Raw genomic sequence first — 17,454 nt, 5'->3', positions numbered from 1 at the left:
GGCGATGGCACAAAAAAGGATGACAAATGACAAATTTCAAAGTAAGTGATGTAATATCCTTCATGATGCCATTGTAAAGTGTCTTGTGAAAACATTAGATGACACCTTGAAGCAAAGAACAGCGGGTAAGTCAGAGGCTGGATTGGCTCTAGTCGTAGGGCTTCATATCGTATTATGTAGCGCTAACTCTCGGGAAATATGAAAAAAAAAAATCACACATTATTTCAGTTCTTTACCCGTACTTTCCATTGTTATGACATTCAACTACTTACACGTCTCAATCGAATTAAATCATTAACATTCTGAATATTCAGGACATCACCTGTTATTATTGTCCACATTCGAAATGATTTTTCTCCCCAAAATTCACTTTCACTCCAAAAAATATCAATGTGAAATCCCCCAACAAAAATCAACAAAATTACCATTAAAATCGAATCATCTTACACAGTGCAAATCGTTTTTCAATATTTTATTTTTTAGAATATGCATTGGAATATTATTAGGGGGTTCTCCTTTTGCTTACTTCATTCATCTAGTTAAGTTTTTGTTACAATACCAGTACAAAATATATATAGAGAAAGATGACTGGGTATAAATAACCCGATTTTACCAGTACGCCAAATTGTCTTAGTAGTGAAGACAAAGCGTACCGGCACATCGACCTGAAACTGGATTGTGGATCATCTCAGTGCTCGTATGTCAATGGGTGCAATAACAATGTCCTACACCCGGAGGCGCTGTTGTCGATTGTATGCGTTACAGGGAAAACTCATCCGGTGAACGTGTCACCCACCGATAGTGTATCGCTATCTAGTCTTCTGCCGGCCGGGTCATACACAAATCGGTCCTCGAGGGACGGATTGGCGTTGTCTCAGAACATGGCCACTAAGCGGAAAGAAAGACGAGACACTGGCGACTTGGATTTGTCACAGGGAGAAGTGAACGCTAATGCTACGGACCATGTAACATTGACAGGTAGGCTTGTAGTAGTAGTGGCTGATTTGACGTATTAAATCTAGGATTATAGGGTCAAATATTAATCCGCCCCGGATTTGTCGTTTTCTCAATTAACTCTGAAGTACATGATTTACTTTCGGCTTCGTTTGGCTTGTTGAATGCAGCTAACGATCATTTAATGCTCTGTTAGCTTAGCATCAGGGCAAAACCAGGACTGCTGTCAGGGTGCAGTTGCCTGTCATTGTCACGTGACCATTAGCGTACCGGTGACGTTTTCATTGACGATCACAGCGAGAAAAACTTGGAATTTGAACACCAAAGGCTTTAATGACACATTCATTGAAATGATTAGCTCAAGTCCCTTTGCATCTTGGGTTACGACTCGTGATCTCATTGAATACTGTCAGTTTCAACAAGTGTGGGAAGTAACCAAACACTGTACTATTACTAATATTTGCTGATTACCTAGTAGATGTCCGGACTTTTCTGGCGACGTTTTACTGTTTATATTTGGTTTCTTTCTACTCCTTTGTCAAACTAGTTTACTTATTTCAACATAGGGGAATCTCATTAATCTTAAAATATATTTTAAAATATGCAGAGAATTAATTTGTTTTCCATTGTTTCCTTAAGAACAAGAAAATAGAACATGGACATGAGCACTGTGTTTGACTTTGGATGTACGTCTGCTTTTGTTGATTAAAGATGATGTGAATCTGAAAAGAATGTTTTCTCTTGCACATTGATATGGTCAACCACAAAATAAGCAAGTATATTAATTTCATTGACATAATCCGTTCTTATGCTTTCTTCACAGACAGCAATCATGCAAGCTCGACACGCATGTCTCTCTTAATTCTTCTTGCCATCTTCACCTGCTCAGCCTCACTTATGTACCTGGTCTATAGGAACTTCCCAGAGCTTACGGAGTAAGTACCTTTTGGTTACCATGGTAACCCAAGCAGTTACACATGCAGTTCTGTGAATTTGTAGTGATGCCTTTGTTTTTACTGTGGTAACACATTGACCAATAGGTGTCGTTACATGTCCACACAATGTCTTGTGCAGTTTCCTCTTAAGCAAATGCTCTTTTTGTGAGAACTCGAGATAAAGTCATGTAATTATCGGCATTATAAATGGGATATTATCAAAGTGGTATGCATGCTCTCTGATTTATTTATTTTTAATCCAGTGCAGTCTGCATATTTGCCATTTGAATTTTCAGATTTTTATCAAACAATACACTTGTAGTACATAGACAATTCCCGTGGTTGAATACGTGTTTCATACGAGTTCTAAAATAGAATCAATGATCCATTTAAAGGACCGGCAAAAATGCTAATTGTTCATTTTTCTTCCAGTGAGGAAATGGGGAAAATCAAGATACCTAAAGACATGGACGATGCCAAAGCTTTGGGAACCGTATTGTCCAAATACAAAGACACCTACTACAGCCAGGTGTTGGTGGCCTACTTTGCAACTTATGTATTGTATCCTCAGAGGGAGCAAAATTACACGATTGCAACAGTAATTATTTTATTACTTTGTTTTGCTACACTACATTATTTCATTATGCAGAAGAAAAACTCATCACAAAATTCCAGGGGTTTTGTGGAGCTGATTAATTCCATTCAATCTGGAAGGTGATTTTCGCCGCAAGTGTTTTGACTTAAGAGCGTGGTCATGGGATGAACAAAACTCGTATCTCAAAGCCCCACTGCATTTCATTTACTTTCCATGATGTTTAATGTCTTTTTTCCCCCCAAAATATATACCTTGACACCTTCCATTAGCCTTCAAACCTTCGCAATTCCTGGATCGATTTTCCTCAGCATCTTGTCTGGATATCTTTACCCTTTTCCCCTGGCTCTCTTCTTAGTCTGCTTGGTGAGTAATAAAAAACAACACCTTGTGTGTGTGTGTGTGTGTGTGTGTGTGTGTGTGTGTGTGTGTGTGTTACAAAAATCAAGGCACTGTAGCATTCATTTAAATTTATATTACTGTCAAAATTACAAACTTAAACATTGGGGTTGTTTGGGAAGATAATGTTATGTAAGGTAAAAACCAAACTTCAGAATTAAAGTTTTTGTGTTTTGTTATTGTGCATAGTGTTAATTTAAACGATGGAATGAAGCAGAATTCCTACAGAGAAATACTTGTTTGGTTCAATTTTGTACAATATGTAATTTATTCCAGTTGCTTTGTCAAAAGTTGTGTATGATAGGTTACTCTGTCCTGTTTGTGTCATGGCAGTGTTCCGGTTTGGGGGCTTCCTTTTGCTACATGCTCTCCTACTTGGTGGGCCGACCAATAGTGTACAGATATCTCACAGAAAAAGCCCAAAAGTGGTCACAGCAGGTAAGATGAATTGTGATTGAAAGAGAATAATAAAGGGTGGTGGCATGTAGGCTCCCGTCTTGTGGTTTTGGATCTGGCTATAGTGTAATGAGCATGGTCATGAAAAGAATTAAACTCGTGGGTCAAAGCACCGCTATGTTTTGAGTTTCTAGCACAACATATCTGCATTTAATAATTTAATATGTAAGAACTTTTTGTTTTTACATTTCTTCTTTTTGTTACATTTTTTTAATGTTTGTTGTGTTGGTGGTACTTGGATGTCAAAGAGTTTTTTGAAGTGGTACTTGGTGTAAAATGCTCTATCAAATTAAACTTTAAAAAGCCGTTGATGAGATGACTCACATTCAACATTTTGTTTTTCCTCTGGCAGGTGGATAAACACAGAGATCATTTAATCAATTACATCATTTTCTTGAGGATAACGCCCTTTCTTCCCAACTGGTTTATCAACATCACCTCACCTGTCATTAATGTGCCCTTGGGGGTTTTCTTCATTGGAACCTTTTTGGGTGGGTCTTTTTAATTATTTCTCTTTATGTCGTGCTGAAATAACATCTGGTATTGATTCTTTTTTTTTTTTCTTTTCATGACTTCACAGGTGTGGCGCCACCATCATTTGTAGCCATCAACGCAGGTACAACGCTGTACAAATTGACCACCGCCGGCGAGGCCGTGTCCTGGAATTCTCTGGCTATACTTGCCGTCCTCGCTGTGCTCTCCATCTTGCCTGTCTGCTTCCAGAAAAAGCTGCAGCAGAAACTAGAATAGAGCACAAAAGACCTCAGTATCTGATCCCCAACTGTGACAGCCCCCCCCAATCCTTTCGCCTCAGGAACGTGCGCCTGTCCTTCTTGTTGCTCTGCATCCGTTGCAGCCACGTGAAGTCCTAGTGTGAGGTTCTCCCTCGCCGATAACATGACAAACATGGCTGCATTTCATGGGCTGCACAATGGTGTTTTTTTTCCTTTAGTTGATCATGGCAAATCCTGCAGAGCCTTTTAAGGCACAACATGTCTCTGATGTCAGTACGTTTAAGAAAGTTTTTGGAGAGCATAAGAAAAAATTCTTGTGCATATAAAAAAAAAAAAAAAAAAACTTTCCAGGACATACTAGAAACTTTAGGAGGCACCTGGCAAAACCTTTGCTAGAAAACTGTCTGGCACATACTATGAAAAAGTTTCTGCCATGGTCAATAACCCACCACGCACAAAAAAAAAAAAAAAAAAGTGGTCCGCTGCTTTCTGGTGCGTACACAGTAACTTTCTAGTACGCTTGTTGAACTTCTGATGCAAACAAGGAAACTTTCTGGTGTGCACAATGAAATTTGTACTGCACTCATAAACCTTTGTCATGCTCACAAGATTTTTTTTCCAGGTGCGCAACAGATAGTAGCAGACCACAAATTCTCTAATGTGTACAAGAAACATACCTGCAACCCCCCAAATCCTTAAGGGGCTCTATAACAGGTAGGAGAAAGTGTTTTTTTAAAGAGTGATTTTAAGGCACTTCTTATAGGATGTGGGGACTGGATTATAATCAATTTAGTATATATTTATTTGGGGTTGGGATTGCAATTGTATGTAATTGGCCTCCTTAATTTGGGGTAGTGTTTCTGCTTGCTAAAAATAACACAATTTAAGAGCAAAATCCACCACTGAAATTCCCCACCTCCAGTGAATGACATCAACATCCTATTTGTAGCACCTCAACGTTCACTTCCTTTCATGTCTTAGTGGTTTTTTTTCCCGCCGTTTTATTTCTGTGTTTAAGGAAGCAATAACTGCTGCACTGTCACCGCTGCGTTGAAAGTGATTTTCAGTTTTATGTGTCATAAGTGCTTGCTTTATGGAATGTATGGTGCAGCGGAGGGAATTTAAAAACAAAACAAAAAAAATACAAAAAGAAACTTAACCGAGATGCACTGCGCAAGTGCATCTTGTTCATGAAATTCTACCTCTAAACGCGCCTAGATTCATGGACATGTACTACTTTTTTTTTTTATTATTATTATTTTAACAGACTGCGGAAGCATTTCTTGCTCGCTTAATTCCAATCTGGAGGATTGAATGTCAAAATGCTACAATGCTCCTGTACAGTGCCAATTGATTGAAGTTTGCATTCTCCTTGGTATAAAACGACTGATTAGTGTAGTATTTTGGGTGGCCTAGAATTTTCTCCATCTCAAGGCTGACAAAACTTAGTGTTTTTGTTTCATTTTTTATGCTCCTAAGAGCATTGATGAAGTAAACATGCAGACGACCCATTTTTATGTGAAATAATTTGTTGACCCTTTTTCAAGATTTTTTATTTATAGCATTGTCACGAGATGCTTGATCGCTTTTGTCAAATGAGATGTCTTAATACAACAGATTTCTACTAACTAATACTAGCTACTGTAAGAGCGTCCCAAAACGGAATTTGAATGTTTACACAAAAACGCAAGTTGTTAAATCAAACTATTGTGTTTAAATGTAAAGTATGAACATTTATCATCTGTGTTCCTCATCTGAGTTTTGGGATGTTTTGTTTCTCACTGGCTTAAGAAGAAAGCTCTATTTTACAGGGTAATTCAATTGGTGAATGAAATGTCTTAAAATAAATTCTGCCTCAATATGGCAACACTTGTATCTGTTTCTGGTATTTTATGTTATCTAAAGTCTATCAATAGTGAGTAAATGAAGCCTTTGTACATATGTATTTTTCCTGTTAGTTTTTTTTTAACAGATTTTTGCCACTAGGTGGCCACACTACAACAGTAATCAGTGATCTGAAATGCAGTCCAACCAAATGAATCTGTTCCAGCGCCACTGCATAAAACACCAAATTTTATGTAACGTGTTTTTAATGAAAAAAAAAACTGTTCAAATATCTTTCTCAATTAACACTTTAAAGAGTTAAAATTTTGTTTCTGACGTGATTTAGCATTAAGCATTACGTACTTTTTATCTTCCAAAATGCAGCTTTTGAAGTTTGTCATCTGGTGGTCACTTCTGCAAAATAAAGGAAATCACAATGTCCCATCAACTTTAATGGGCCGCCATGCTATTCGTGTGGTCCTTGGGGGCTACCTGGTGCGTACAGACACCATGTCGGTGACCCCTGCTACAAACTATGTACAATCAAACATTGAAATTGAATTCATTCTTCTGCCAAGTTTTTGTCAAAATCCTCTGGGAAAGATGTATAGTCCTAGGCCACATTTTGTTGAAATTAATAATGCATAGGGAATTGTAGATTCCGTCGTTAAAACCCGCCTAACGTAACGGTCAGGTTTATTAATTTCATTTTAGAACTTGACAAGACAGATAATCATTGCGGTCCATCAAAACGCATGCTGGTTTGCAAGTGAAGTCTACGTAGGTGTGTAATACCGGAAAAGTAGAGAATTTGAACAAAATAAAATCTTTCTTTCTTTCTTTCTTTCTTTCTTTCTTTCTTTCTTTCTTTCTTTCTTTCTTTCTTTCTTTCTTTCTTTTATCGTTGCAACATCCATCCTCACCTATCCATCCATTTTCTGAACCCCTTATGATCCACATGAAGGTCGCGGGCGTGCTGGAGCATGTCACAGCTGACTTTGGACTTCACCCTGAACTGTTGCCAGACATACACAGGACACACAAGCATTCATACTCAAAATTTCAAGTGCTAAATTCACCATGCATGTTTTTGGAAAGTTGGCGCAAACCTGGAGAAAACCAACGCAGGCACGGGGACATCATGCAAACTCCACACAGAAAGGCCACACCCGAAATTGGGCACGCAACCTCTGAACCGTGAGGGGACGTGCTAACCAGCGTGCCACCGTGCCGCCTATCATTGCAACAATAATAATCTACTTCATCATGTGACAACAAAACCCGTCTCGCATAAGCAATAGTTGTTTTATTGTGAAGGGCACTAACCGGAAAAGTGCTGGGCTAAATGAGTGATTAGGTGAAGGTTGTGATTTTCTGGCTTCTATCGAGTCGAGCTGTGCGTACCAGGTTGCATACAAGGCATCTGTGATGGCAGACTCAAATCACTTCTCCGCTTGCACCTAATATGCTCCCTGTCGCGAGGATTAGGGAGCCACCGGACCAGTCTCAAAATGACCACCGGGATCAGCCCCGTCTCCCGTCGGTTCGCAGATTATTTCGTGATCTGCGGACTGGACACCGAAAGCGGGCTGGAACCAGACGAACTCTCCGGTAAGCACATTAGCATCGAGGACATTTTCTTTGGGCCGATGCTGCCTGGATCTCAGAAGGAAAGTCAAAGAATACTACTCGGTCAGCCCAGAGCGTTGTAAGATAAATGTGATCAGTCTTTAATATTTTCCCCTCCTCGAACCCAGCGTGTGTAATGTAGCGTATGTGGTGTTAATGTTAAAGCTAGGCCTGGCTCTGGTCCTTTTCCTGCCTTGTTTGTTTGCAATGCTCGGCACAGAGCAAGGGATTACGGACTTGTTATGTACATTTCCATTTCAAAGCGTCAAAATGTCTTTATGTCAAAGCCATTCGAATCCGTTATGTACACACCGTTATATAATATTTAGTCTGTAATATGGAATTGAGAAGAGGATGACTTTGTCTTATTCAGATGAAAACAATAAGCAAACACATAGATGTTCTTCCCACTATTAAGTGTGTAATCATTCAGAAACACTTTGAAACGTGGCCCCGTGCTTTTTAAGCACAAGCTCCGTCTTTTCCAAAACACAGTAATCCTGGTTAGTGGCTATAATAACATCAGTCTAATAATACATCAATTTCTAGCATCATTCACCACGCATGGGGTTTTTCTATGAATGTTTTTTTTCGATGAGCAACAAGGAAAACTTAGTCTGATTTCAATCTTGTAAACTTCATGAGTCAATTCCTCCATTAGCCCAAAAGGTGATGACATTTTTTTTCTTTGTGTTTGTGTCAGTTTATTTTAATAGCAGCAGTTCCACCTGATAAGGGGTTGGCCAAAGTACAAAGCATCATGCGCAAGTATGTTGCACGTAAAACGAAAAAAATGTCTACTTGTACAACATATGAATATTCAATTACAGTTCAGATAAATAGAAGTAGAAAAATGTAAATGCACGGTTTTTCTTGAGCTGAGTTCTATTCAATAGTTGTATTTTTTCTTACTGCTTTGAGTAGTAAGCATAAAGCTGAGGCACGGCAGAAAAGCAGCCAAGCTCCACTTCAATGTCGTCAACGTGTGGAAGTTAATAAAACAGTAAGGACTGTTCATCTTTCCTCGCCCATTAAAAGATGTTTGGCTGACTCTCATCATTAACACTTGGACCCATGACACATTGAGAAGGCATGCACCCTAATTTTGCACCTGTATGTTTGATGCTGATAACATACGACATAATGTGACGTTGTAGGCAATTTTACAAAGTGGAACATGCCACAGGACAGCACAAAGTTTACCATCAACAAAAAGCTCCGATTTGATTCCCTGCAAACCGTGCTGTCAATTCTGGTGTAGGTAATTGGGCTTGAGTAATGATTCATGGCCTTCTCATTGAATTAATGCTGCTTAGTGAGAAGAGGTGATATTACCGTAATTTGTCTTGAAGACCTTTCAGGTTGGATTCATGCAACGTAGTTCAAGTGACACAGTTCTATTGTTTTCATCCCATTTGGCAAAATTTGGATATGTCGGTGTTAAAGAGGAAAAAGCATGGACCTCACTATCTTGCGATCAAAGTGAGGCTTCTTTCAAATTTGGATGAATATCTGCGTTGAATCAGAACCTCCATTGTGACAGGCTGGCAATTCTTTTTTAGTAAGAGTACATTAGATGTCATTTCAGTACAGCAGTATTTTGACTTACAAATGACCCGACTTACCAGTTCCTCAGGATAACGGGGTATCTTGAGTTGTAATTAAAAAGAAAGAAGTTATTTGGCTAGACGGTGCTAGCAAACTGCTGTGATAGTGAACCATTTTTCAAAAAAGAAGCCAAGCGCTTCAATTATTTTTATTGCCCATCGTTACTAATACAATTATCTTTATTTAATTGTTATTAGTGTATGTGTTTTTTTTTACTTACTATAGACCCCATTACATTTCTGTGAGGGGGGGTGATGAGGATATTGATCGGATTTTATTCTCTTCATTTCAAAAGAGATTATTTGATGTCCACTGTTTTGAGTTGGGCGCCACTGCATGTCGATCGAACACACCACTGTGTGTGCCGATCGATGATGTAGTGTACATAAACACCACAAATGTCAGCGGTAAATCTAAACTACAGCAAGGTATGGGCCCATTAAATATCGTCTGAATAATGTACAAGAGATGTAGGTGTATATCTCATTAAATAAGGAAATGTGTCAAAGTTACCTTCATTTAAATCGATCTGTACAGGATGCTTTTTTTTTTTTTTTTTTTTTTTTTTTAAATTATGACCATGGACTCTATACCGAAAGTCAACAATTGAGAAATATTCAGTCTTGTTATCTCCCCACTCCAACGAGTCCAGTAAGACTGTGAACAGCGTGTTGAGTCAGTGCGTCGGAGTTCAAAGTCTTGGTGAAAGTGTTTCTTTCGACGCAATATCGCTTAACCCCAAACAGTTGGTTTTCAAAGACTCACACCATCCTCAATAGACACACTTCCTGTTGCCACTTCTACAATGAGTTTCCTCTTTGAATTCATGTAAATAAAAAAGAACTCTTTCTAGCCACTCTGGTCTCATCTGTATTGAAACCTGTATTACCTGAGACCAACCATTGTCCTCTTGCGAGGCCTTTTGAACACACAGCGGGTGCATTTCAAAGTGCCGAGCTTGCATTTGCAGTCTGTTGAAATGCTGGCGTGTGATTGCCATTTGTGTTTTCATTATGTAGCTGTGCTTGAGGGCAAAAAATATCAAGTCCAGATTCTTTACATGGAGAGAAAGGAAGGCTGATTTGAGAAAATAGAAAGAGGGGTATACCTGGCTGCAGAATTGATTTAAAAACTGAATAAGGTTTTGCTGCTTAACTGTGTTATGCACACATAAGAGTGCGATCCGGGGTTCTCATCACTTACATTGCCCTACTTACTGCATGCCAAAAACAGGTGGCTTATGCTTGTCAATTGTTTCACTTTGAGTCAAAGGGAGGAAATGGTGTGGAAATTCCTGTTAGTTGTACACTGCTATCTAACCGAAACCTCCCACAGGTACTCAGCTGGGTCAGAGCATCACATTTGATTTACATTTCAAAACAGTTCTCAAAGTGAAAGTTTTAAAATACCACAGAGTTTCTTCTTTACTCATGTACAGGAACAAGGCACGGTTGGTAGTAAAACACATTTTCTCAAATGTGTTAGGGAGATTTTGTTACGGACTAATGAGACCAAGGTTAACATTTTTACTATAACAATGAATTGAAATTTTAATCATTAATTCGTTTTTGGTTTCTCTCGATCTTGAAAACACTATTATGGAAGAAAACCCATTAATGTCCAAAACGGTGTGCTGGTGGCACTTGACGTATAGTGGCAGATGTGTGCTGTCTCCTATTTGCATAAGATTGAATGCGATTGATTAAATAATGATTTGATTCAATTAATCTTCCGAACAGCTTAACCTCAAGAGGCCCCCCGGGCTGATCAGTTAATTCTGAATTCTTAATTCACAGCCACTTCTCTAGGTGTAAGAGGGTGTGCGCACTTGTGCAACTACATTATTACAGTTTTTTTAGGGGGGGGAATTCTCGTTTTTATATCACATAAGCCTAGCATTTGAACAATGGTGTGTCTTTTTTTCATTTGTGCACAGTACATGGATTTAATATACAGTAAAACAAAAAGAAGTGACCAGAGTGTTCTTTCTGGCGCACGATGACCTTGATTAGCATATGTATCACCCTGCTGGCTCACAGGCTGAACACTGAAAAATGGGGCGCTCAGGGACATAAGTGTGTTCAAACGCAGGCACTGCTCATTCAAATGCTAAATAACCTTTAGAATTTCACAGACAAACCTCCCCACCCAGTCCTCCTCAGCAAACAAATGAGCAGAGGACTAGAAAGCTAACATGGGATTTCATATTTCTTTTTTTTTTTTTTTTTAATACCTCAAAATCCACTGAGTGCTGTATAGTTTAGAATTCATGTCACATAGTTTGTTTCATACATGCTTGTGGGGAAGATTTATAGTAAGCGTTGAGTAAAGGGCAGGCAGTGATTGGACACCTTTTCTCAATGCGCCTTTATCCTTTCCTATTACACCTCCATCATGTAGATTTTTTTTCCCCCTCAGGTTTTGTTCAACGTCGCAAAACGTCAAAAGACATTGACACTTAATAGTTGCAAACAGTTTTTCTACTCACAAAGAAATTTTGAACAATAGCATCCGTGCTAATCTCTTATGTTGAGTGAATGTGCTTTAATAAAACTTGTTAGTACGTTTTTGTTTTGGGGTGGTGATTAGCTGTAGAATTTGGTGAGATGTTTTGAGTCCCTTGTTCTCCATTGTGCTAGCAATGAACAAAATTTGAAATATTATTAGTATTCCCTCTTATACGAAAAAAATGTGTACTCCAGGTAGATGAATGTTATGTGGACAGAGAGAAGTCTTGATTGAATACACTCCTGAAGTCGCAAATGTTGGAGGATGCCACGTTGTGAGGGTGCACTTATTCAAAGAGTGGGTGGTTCCTGGATTATGGATGGTGTGAATCTGAGAACATGGTGACACTTTACTCCCACTGCTACCAGTACAGTTTCTCATTGTTGTCAATGTATTTATTTACAAAGTCAAAGAAATGTTAATGTCGTGAGGATCGTTGCGAACTCTGACCCCAGTCGTGACAAAGACTCAATTCCAACCTCATATTATTGACATAATGTGCACCTGCCAAATTACTCAACACCAAACCTCTGGTTGATTTTGCGGTCCGTAATCAAATCTACTTGAGTTTGTATTTTTGCATAACATTGTGGAAATAAGTACACAGTAAACGGAAACCGAGAGTTTCAGACAGGTGACACCTGTGCAGTCTTCTATGAATAAATGAAAACGGAAGCTCGGCTACAGTGTGTGTCATGTTTCAACAAGCACCTTGTCAGAGGGAAGTTTGTGAACATCACTATTTGCTCATAACCACTTGCTTTGTGTTTACTTATGAATGTGATTTTTTTTTTTATAGTGGAACTATAAATTTCTGCCAGCGTGTGCTTTGATTACTTCCTAATTTTTTTTTACAGTGTGTAGCATACACTGAGGCTGTGAGAACAGATTTTGCCTCTGCTTTTCATTATATAATGGCAAATTTCAATGTGTTTGGTCCATGTGGCCAATGTAGAGGTGAAAAAAAACCAACAGATTAATTCTCTTAATCCTAAAGAGTTAAGGTTAAGAGTTAGTATAATGAATCAATCGCGAGTATCCACTCACTCCTTCCTCTTTTCGCTCAACATCTCTTGCACTGCAGCATTGAAAGAAGATTAGACAGTGGGCGTAATCCCACACATGCTTCTCTATGCGGTGTCACCTAGTGGTCAGAATAACTGCAAGATTTCTGTCCATTTAGGATTAGAAAAGAAGGAATAAATCCAATCACAAAGGTTAACTCCACAGAGTGGTCATCCCCTTGTGCTCTTGTGTCATTGGTGATTGGAATGCGGGTGGATTATGAGTCCAGAATGCGTCAATACTGCATTGGCCAAAGTGTGTGTGCATTTCAAATCCAGTTCCAGCATGCAACAAATTAAAACAAAAACATTAAGTGTAGTTGATTAATTTCCTAAATTCCAAATAGTTTGCATTGACATTGTTTTTTATAAATCTTATATAATATATAATTCAAATCAATACACCTAAATCCCAATGGGTCAAATTCTGCCCTAATCATAAATCGACGAATAAAGGTAGAATTGAAAAAATGGCTGTTTTGGTGATCAGTGAACATTTATTGCACTGTTCATAAGGGTTGTTTGGTTCTTTAGGTGTAAGAGAACCAATTGCTGCTATAAATGTGCAGTGGTGAATGTAGGAAGTTGGAGTTTTATAAAAATGTATTTGCATAAGCAACTTTTGCAGAAATCCCAATGGTTTCATCTGAAACAGCAAATATTGTGCATGGAGGGGCGAAAAGCTTTGACTCGCTCCAGTGAGACTTGTTTTTATTTTCCTGTTCAGATAACCTCACTCAGGTCCAACTGCTCCAGGGCTGGTTATACAAGATCCATTCACGAAAGTCAAAGCCTTGACTGGATGCCCATATTAGTGACAGTCCTCTCCACCTTGACATGTTTTAGCTTGAGGTCACAGTGACTAAAATAGGCTTGCCAATGTTACATCATTTCTCAACAAATACATGTGCAAAGCGTTCGACCGTCCTTATTCAGGGAATTCAATCTCGTGGTTCACAGAAAAACCCAAGAGTATGAAACAAATGCATACAGGGTGTCCAAAAGTCCTTATCCACGAAATCAATTTTTGGTTATTGATTATCATAATGTTCTGCTCAAAGCCTTTGAACAGCATGACATTATCATTTCTCAAAGCATCTACTGAATCAAGCTTTTGTTCCATTGCAGTCCAATGGAAAATATTTTTGGGAGTTTTGCCTGAATGTCTGCTGTAGTAGTTTGGTGTTTTCATAAGGGGTTTCGCTAAATATGCTATGGATAGCGTGAATTGACGTATGTGCTGGAGCAGCGTGACGGCTATGTATGTAGCTTCTCAAACCGGCGCTGTCTCGGACAGAAAAAGGGCTTGTCGGGCGTCAATTTTGCAACGCTGCTGTCAATTGGTGAGTCATGGCCACCCACCAGAAAATTATATGCAACAAAAAAAAAAAAAAAAAAACGAAATACTAAGCTGTCACACACCGATGGCCACATGTCATATCTGAAATCAAAAAAGGTACTATATTATCATATAATGTATATGTGTACGAATTGAAATAAAAACATTACCAGGTTGTCACCACCCTAAAAACAATCTGAATGAAAAGCTCACGTCTGTGAGAAGTGATGTCCTCCATTTTCGCCACCAGGCTTGTAATAATATTTTTGTTTTATTTGCTGTGTAGCTTTATGCCAGTATATAGAAGCTACTAAATTCAGAGATGGGGCCAGAGGAAATTTGGCAGGGGCAAATGAAGGTAACCCTCCCACCACACACACTCCTTCCCCATTTTAACCTTTGCTAAGCTTTAACCCCTCAACCTGTAACCTGGTTATGAAAGTACTTCGTTAGACCCCCTTTTATTTCTTTTCTTATTTTTCCCATTTTGGTATGTTATTTTCAAAGATTTGGGGGATTTGCCCTTTACTTTTTTTTCACACACCCTTGAGTTCCGTTTTCTTCTCCTGGCTTGTCCTTCCTCCCTCTTCCTCACGTCCCCAAGCGGCGGCTGAACAATGAGCTTATGTTTGAAAATCACTGCTCTTGTTTCCTGTGCGGGCTCGCGCACTCACTGCACTCATTGCGCTCACTCACTGGTGAATCCAGTGCTGCCTGCGCTGGTATTGCCTGGTCAATGTTTACTCTCCCCCTCCAACTCTGAATGAACGTTTCAGTACTGCCTTGGTGTGTGCATCACTTTTGCTTCATTCTCGGTTCAAATCAAACTCAATTTGAGCTTTTCTTGACGGAGTGTTTTGTGTGTTTCTATGTATTGCCATTAAAGCTGCCGGGAAGCATTCATTTGTCGATCTTTCCCGGTGAACATCATCGGGTGGACCTCTCTGGCTTCTTTTTGGAAAGCGGAGAATGCGGATGGCAGCTTTATATGATGCAATACATTCTTCCTCTGTAGGCCAATTTGCTGACTGTCTCTCTCCCCTCTACAGTTGCGCCTGCTACTGATCAACCACTTCCTGTGCACCTCTGCCTATTATTTAGTGCTGAGTCTTTCTCTCCTTTTTATTCTCACTTCCTGTTTTTCCGGCTTGCTGTTTCAGGTGAGAATTTTGAGCAGAGTCCCCTACGGAGAACCTTTAAATCCAAAGTTCTTGCACATTACCCGGACAATGTTGAGTGGAATCCGTTTGACCAGGATGCAGTTGGCATGGTAAGATCACAAATCAGCCAAAAGCTTCTCGTGGGTTTTATAGATTTCTCTGTCCTCTTGCAGCTCTGTATGCCAAAAGGTCTGGCCTTCAGGACGCAGGTGGATTCCCGGGAGCCGCACTTCCACTCGTTCATCATCACCAGGGAAGACGGCTCTCGGACGTACGGATTCGCTCTGACCTTCTTCGAGGAGGTGACCAGTAAGCAAATCTGCAGCGCCATGCAGACGCTTTACCACATGCACAACGCAGAGCAGTACGACATCTTGCATACCCCAACCTCCCCTCGTGGACCCGAGGAGCAACGTCTCCACCCTCGGCCCATCCTTCACGCCGCACCGGCCATCTCTCGCCTGCAACGTTTCAATTCGTATGACATCAGTCGAGACACGCTCTTCGTGTCAAAGTGCATTTGCTTGATAACGCCCATGGCTTTTGCCCAAGCGTGCCAGAAGGTGCTGCAGCAACTTTACCAAGCCGTCAGCGCTCCCCATCCCCCACCTCTCCCTCTGGAGAGCTACGTCTTCAACATCCTCTATGAGGTACCCCTGCCACCTTCCGGGCGATCCCTAAAGTTCTCAGGTGTCTACGGTCCTGTGGTGTGCCAGAGGCCGAGCACATCAGAACTGCCGCTTTTTGACTTTGCCATTGGCGAAGTGTTTGACCTGTTGGGGGTGGAGAACGTTCTTCAGTTGTTCACCTGCGCCCTGCTCGAGATGCAGATTCTGCTCTACTCACAGCGTAAGTAATACAGCGGCTGTATGTGCACTCTCTCAGGCTTTCTTCCAGGGTAACGTCACATGTGACTAATGTCCGATGCACTCAACAGCCGCACTAGGCACTTTGATATAATCAGATGAGATCACATAGAGCTGTATCAGAGATTTAGTACTTTATGATTCCGTTGTGCCTTGAGATTTGAGTTGAATTATTTCGCTAGTTACTCAAGTCTAAACGGTTGTATCGTAAATCATCTGTCCTCATTGAATCGAAGGGAAATGTATTTAATCTGTTCTGGTCTCTCTTCCCGTAAAGCAAGAAAATGTTCGTAATGTGTGCCCTTATCGCAAATTTTGGCCCGCAATTCAATGCTAAAAAAAAACACAAAACAACCTAGCGACATCTCTTATCCTGCAAACCTGCAAGTCTGGTCGCACATATCTCAAGGCACCACTGTATTAGCATAGCTTTGCATAAAATATAGGTTAGTTTCATTCAGATGATAAAACTTTGCGCCACTGCCAATGAGAACCATAATAATAAACACTGTTAATCGAATACCTAACTGACAGACTCTCTGAATGTAGCAGCTGCGAAGATTATTTTTTTACCGTATTTACCATTTTAATTTGAAGAAAACTTCATATTAACTGGGATTTTGTTTTAACTTTTTTTGCAGCCTTAATGTTTTTTACACTTTATACGGCTAAAAGTGGTTTTTTTTTTTTATTGTTCTTAAACAGTCTCAACAGTGACTGCAGGTTAACAGAATATCTGGAAAAAAGTAAGGTGAACAAAACTAAAAAGTATTATTCAGAAGGTTTAAAGCCATTTAAATGGCCTATTAAGTGTTATTAAGCCAATTATAAACAATTTCTAAAGCATAATGGTGGTAGCCCTTGTGTTTCATTGACACTGAGAGGTAATGATTGACAGTAGTTGGAGTGTTTTTTTATTTATTTATTTTTTTATGAAGTGATGTAATATTTTACTGTCAAAATGAAAGAAAGACCTGAGGCGCTAGCAAATCTTTGATATACATGTTGGTACTATTGTGGGTTCTGGTTACATAATATACTAAGTGTCCATTGAAGTAATGCAGTTTGAGCTTGTATAATGCTGAGACCATAGGCTTTTTTAGTCTGAGGTTACGTGATGACACTGCATGTATGCGCTTAAAAAACGTCTTAGTACATTTTTTATCTCATAAACCCTGTCGGTGGGTAGTTTCCTCTTGCAAGAGTAAATTAATGATTTGCTGAGCAAAGAAGGCCTTTAAAGAGTTTGTGCTCGATGTGCAGTGGGGTTTCGATCCATTACAATAGTAAGAGGAGGGCAAACGGTTTCTAAAACACCATGAGCTGGATGAGAAGCGTTAAAGGGGCAAGCCGTGGTGTTGCTAGGCAACCTGTAGACAGGGAGGA

The 17,454-nt window shown here is 39.6% G+C and overlaps 2 protein-coding genes and 1 long non-coding RNA gene across 5 annotated transcripts in view; 2 read left to right on the top strand and 1 right to left on the bottom strand.

Moving 5' to 3' along the window:
• Window positions 1-109: 109 nt before the first annotated feature.
• On the top strand, window positions 110-5,945 carry tmem41b (transmembrane protein 41B). Of its 2 annotated transcripts, XM_088370275.1 has the most exons (8): window positions 110-125; window positions 766-978; window positions 1,778-1,889; window positions 2,322-2,450; window positions 2,754-2,847; window positions 3,214-3,318; window positions 3,689-3,827; window positions 3,917-5,945. In XM_088370275.1, exons 2-8 carry the CDS (start codon window positions 882-884, stop codon window positions 4,084-4,086), a joined length of 846 nt encoding a protein of 281 aa, XP_088226401.1. In that variant the 5' UTR covers window positions 110-125; window positions 766-881; the 3' UTR covers window positions 4,087-5,945. The 2 variants fall into 2 exon arrangements, with proteins under 2 accessions (XP_088226401.1, XP_088226402.1); XM_088370276.1 differs by lacking the exons at window positions 110-125; window positions 766-978 and adding an exon at window positions 1,351-1,640.
• On the bottom strand, window positions 5,850-7,721 carry LOC148400535 (uncharacterized). Its single transcript, XR_015857396.1, has 4 exons — window positions 7,221-7,721; window positions 7,004-7,128; window positions 6,818-6,909; window positions 5,850-6,308 (listed from the first exon to the last, which is right to left on the bottom strand). It is a non-coding gene; the product is annotated as an uncharacterized LOC148400535 (long non-coding RNA).
• The window catches only part of dennd5a (DENN/MADD domain containing 5A), a 23,671-nt gene continuing 13,456 nt past the window's right edge, over window positions 7,240-17,454 (top strand). The window contains exons 1-4 of one of the 2 annotated variants that reach the window (XM_088370271.1): window positions 7,240-7,505; window positions 14,329-14,400; window positions 15,203-15,312; window positions 15,376-16,051. In XM_088370271.1, coding sequence (XP_088226397.1) covers window positions 7,406-7,505; window positions 14,329-14,400; window positions 15,203-15,312; window positions 15,376-16,051 — 958 coding nt within the window. In that variant the 5' untranslated portion in view covers window positions 7,240-7,405. The remainder of the gene's footprint in view (window positions 7,506-14,328; window positions 14,401-15,202; window positions 15,313-15,375; window positions 16,052-17,454) is intronic. The other variant, XM_088370272.1, reaches the window with a different exon arrangement.

This window comes from Syngnathus floridae, chromosome 3, assembly GCF_059516105.1.
Source record: "Syngnathus floridae isolate MCC-2025c chromosome 3, RoL_Sflo_1.0, whole genome shotgun sequence".
Classification (NCBI taxonomy): Eukaryota; Metazoa; Chordata; class Actinopteri; order Syngnathiformes; family Syngnathidae; genus Syngnathus; species Syngnathus floridae.
This window is presented reverse-complemented; position numbering and strand designations above follow the sequence as displayed.

Bases quoted from the DNA above. Each gene is read 5' to 3' on its own strand.
- tmem41b (XM_088370275.1), top strand. From the start codon at position 882: ATGGCCACTAAGCGGAAAGAAAGACGAGACACTGGCGACTTGGATTTG. The intron at 2,451-2,753 runs GTATCCTCAGAG...ACCTTCCATTAG, and splicing joins TACTTTGCAACTTATGTATT to CCTTCAAACCTTCGCAATTC. The intron at 2,848-3,213 runs GTGAGTAATAAA...GTGTCATGGCAG, and splicing joins CTCTCTTCTTAGTCTGCTTG to TGTTCCGGTTTGGGGGCTTC.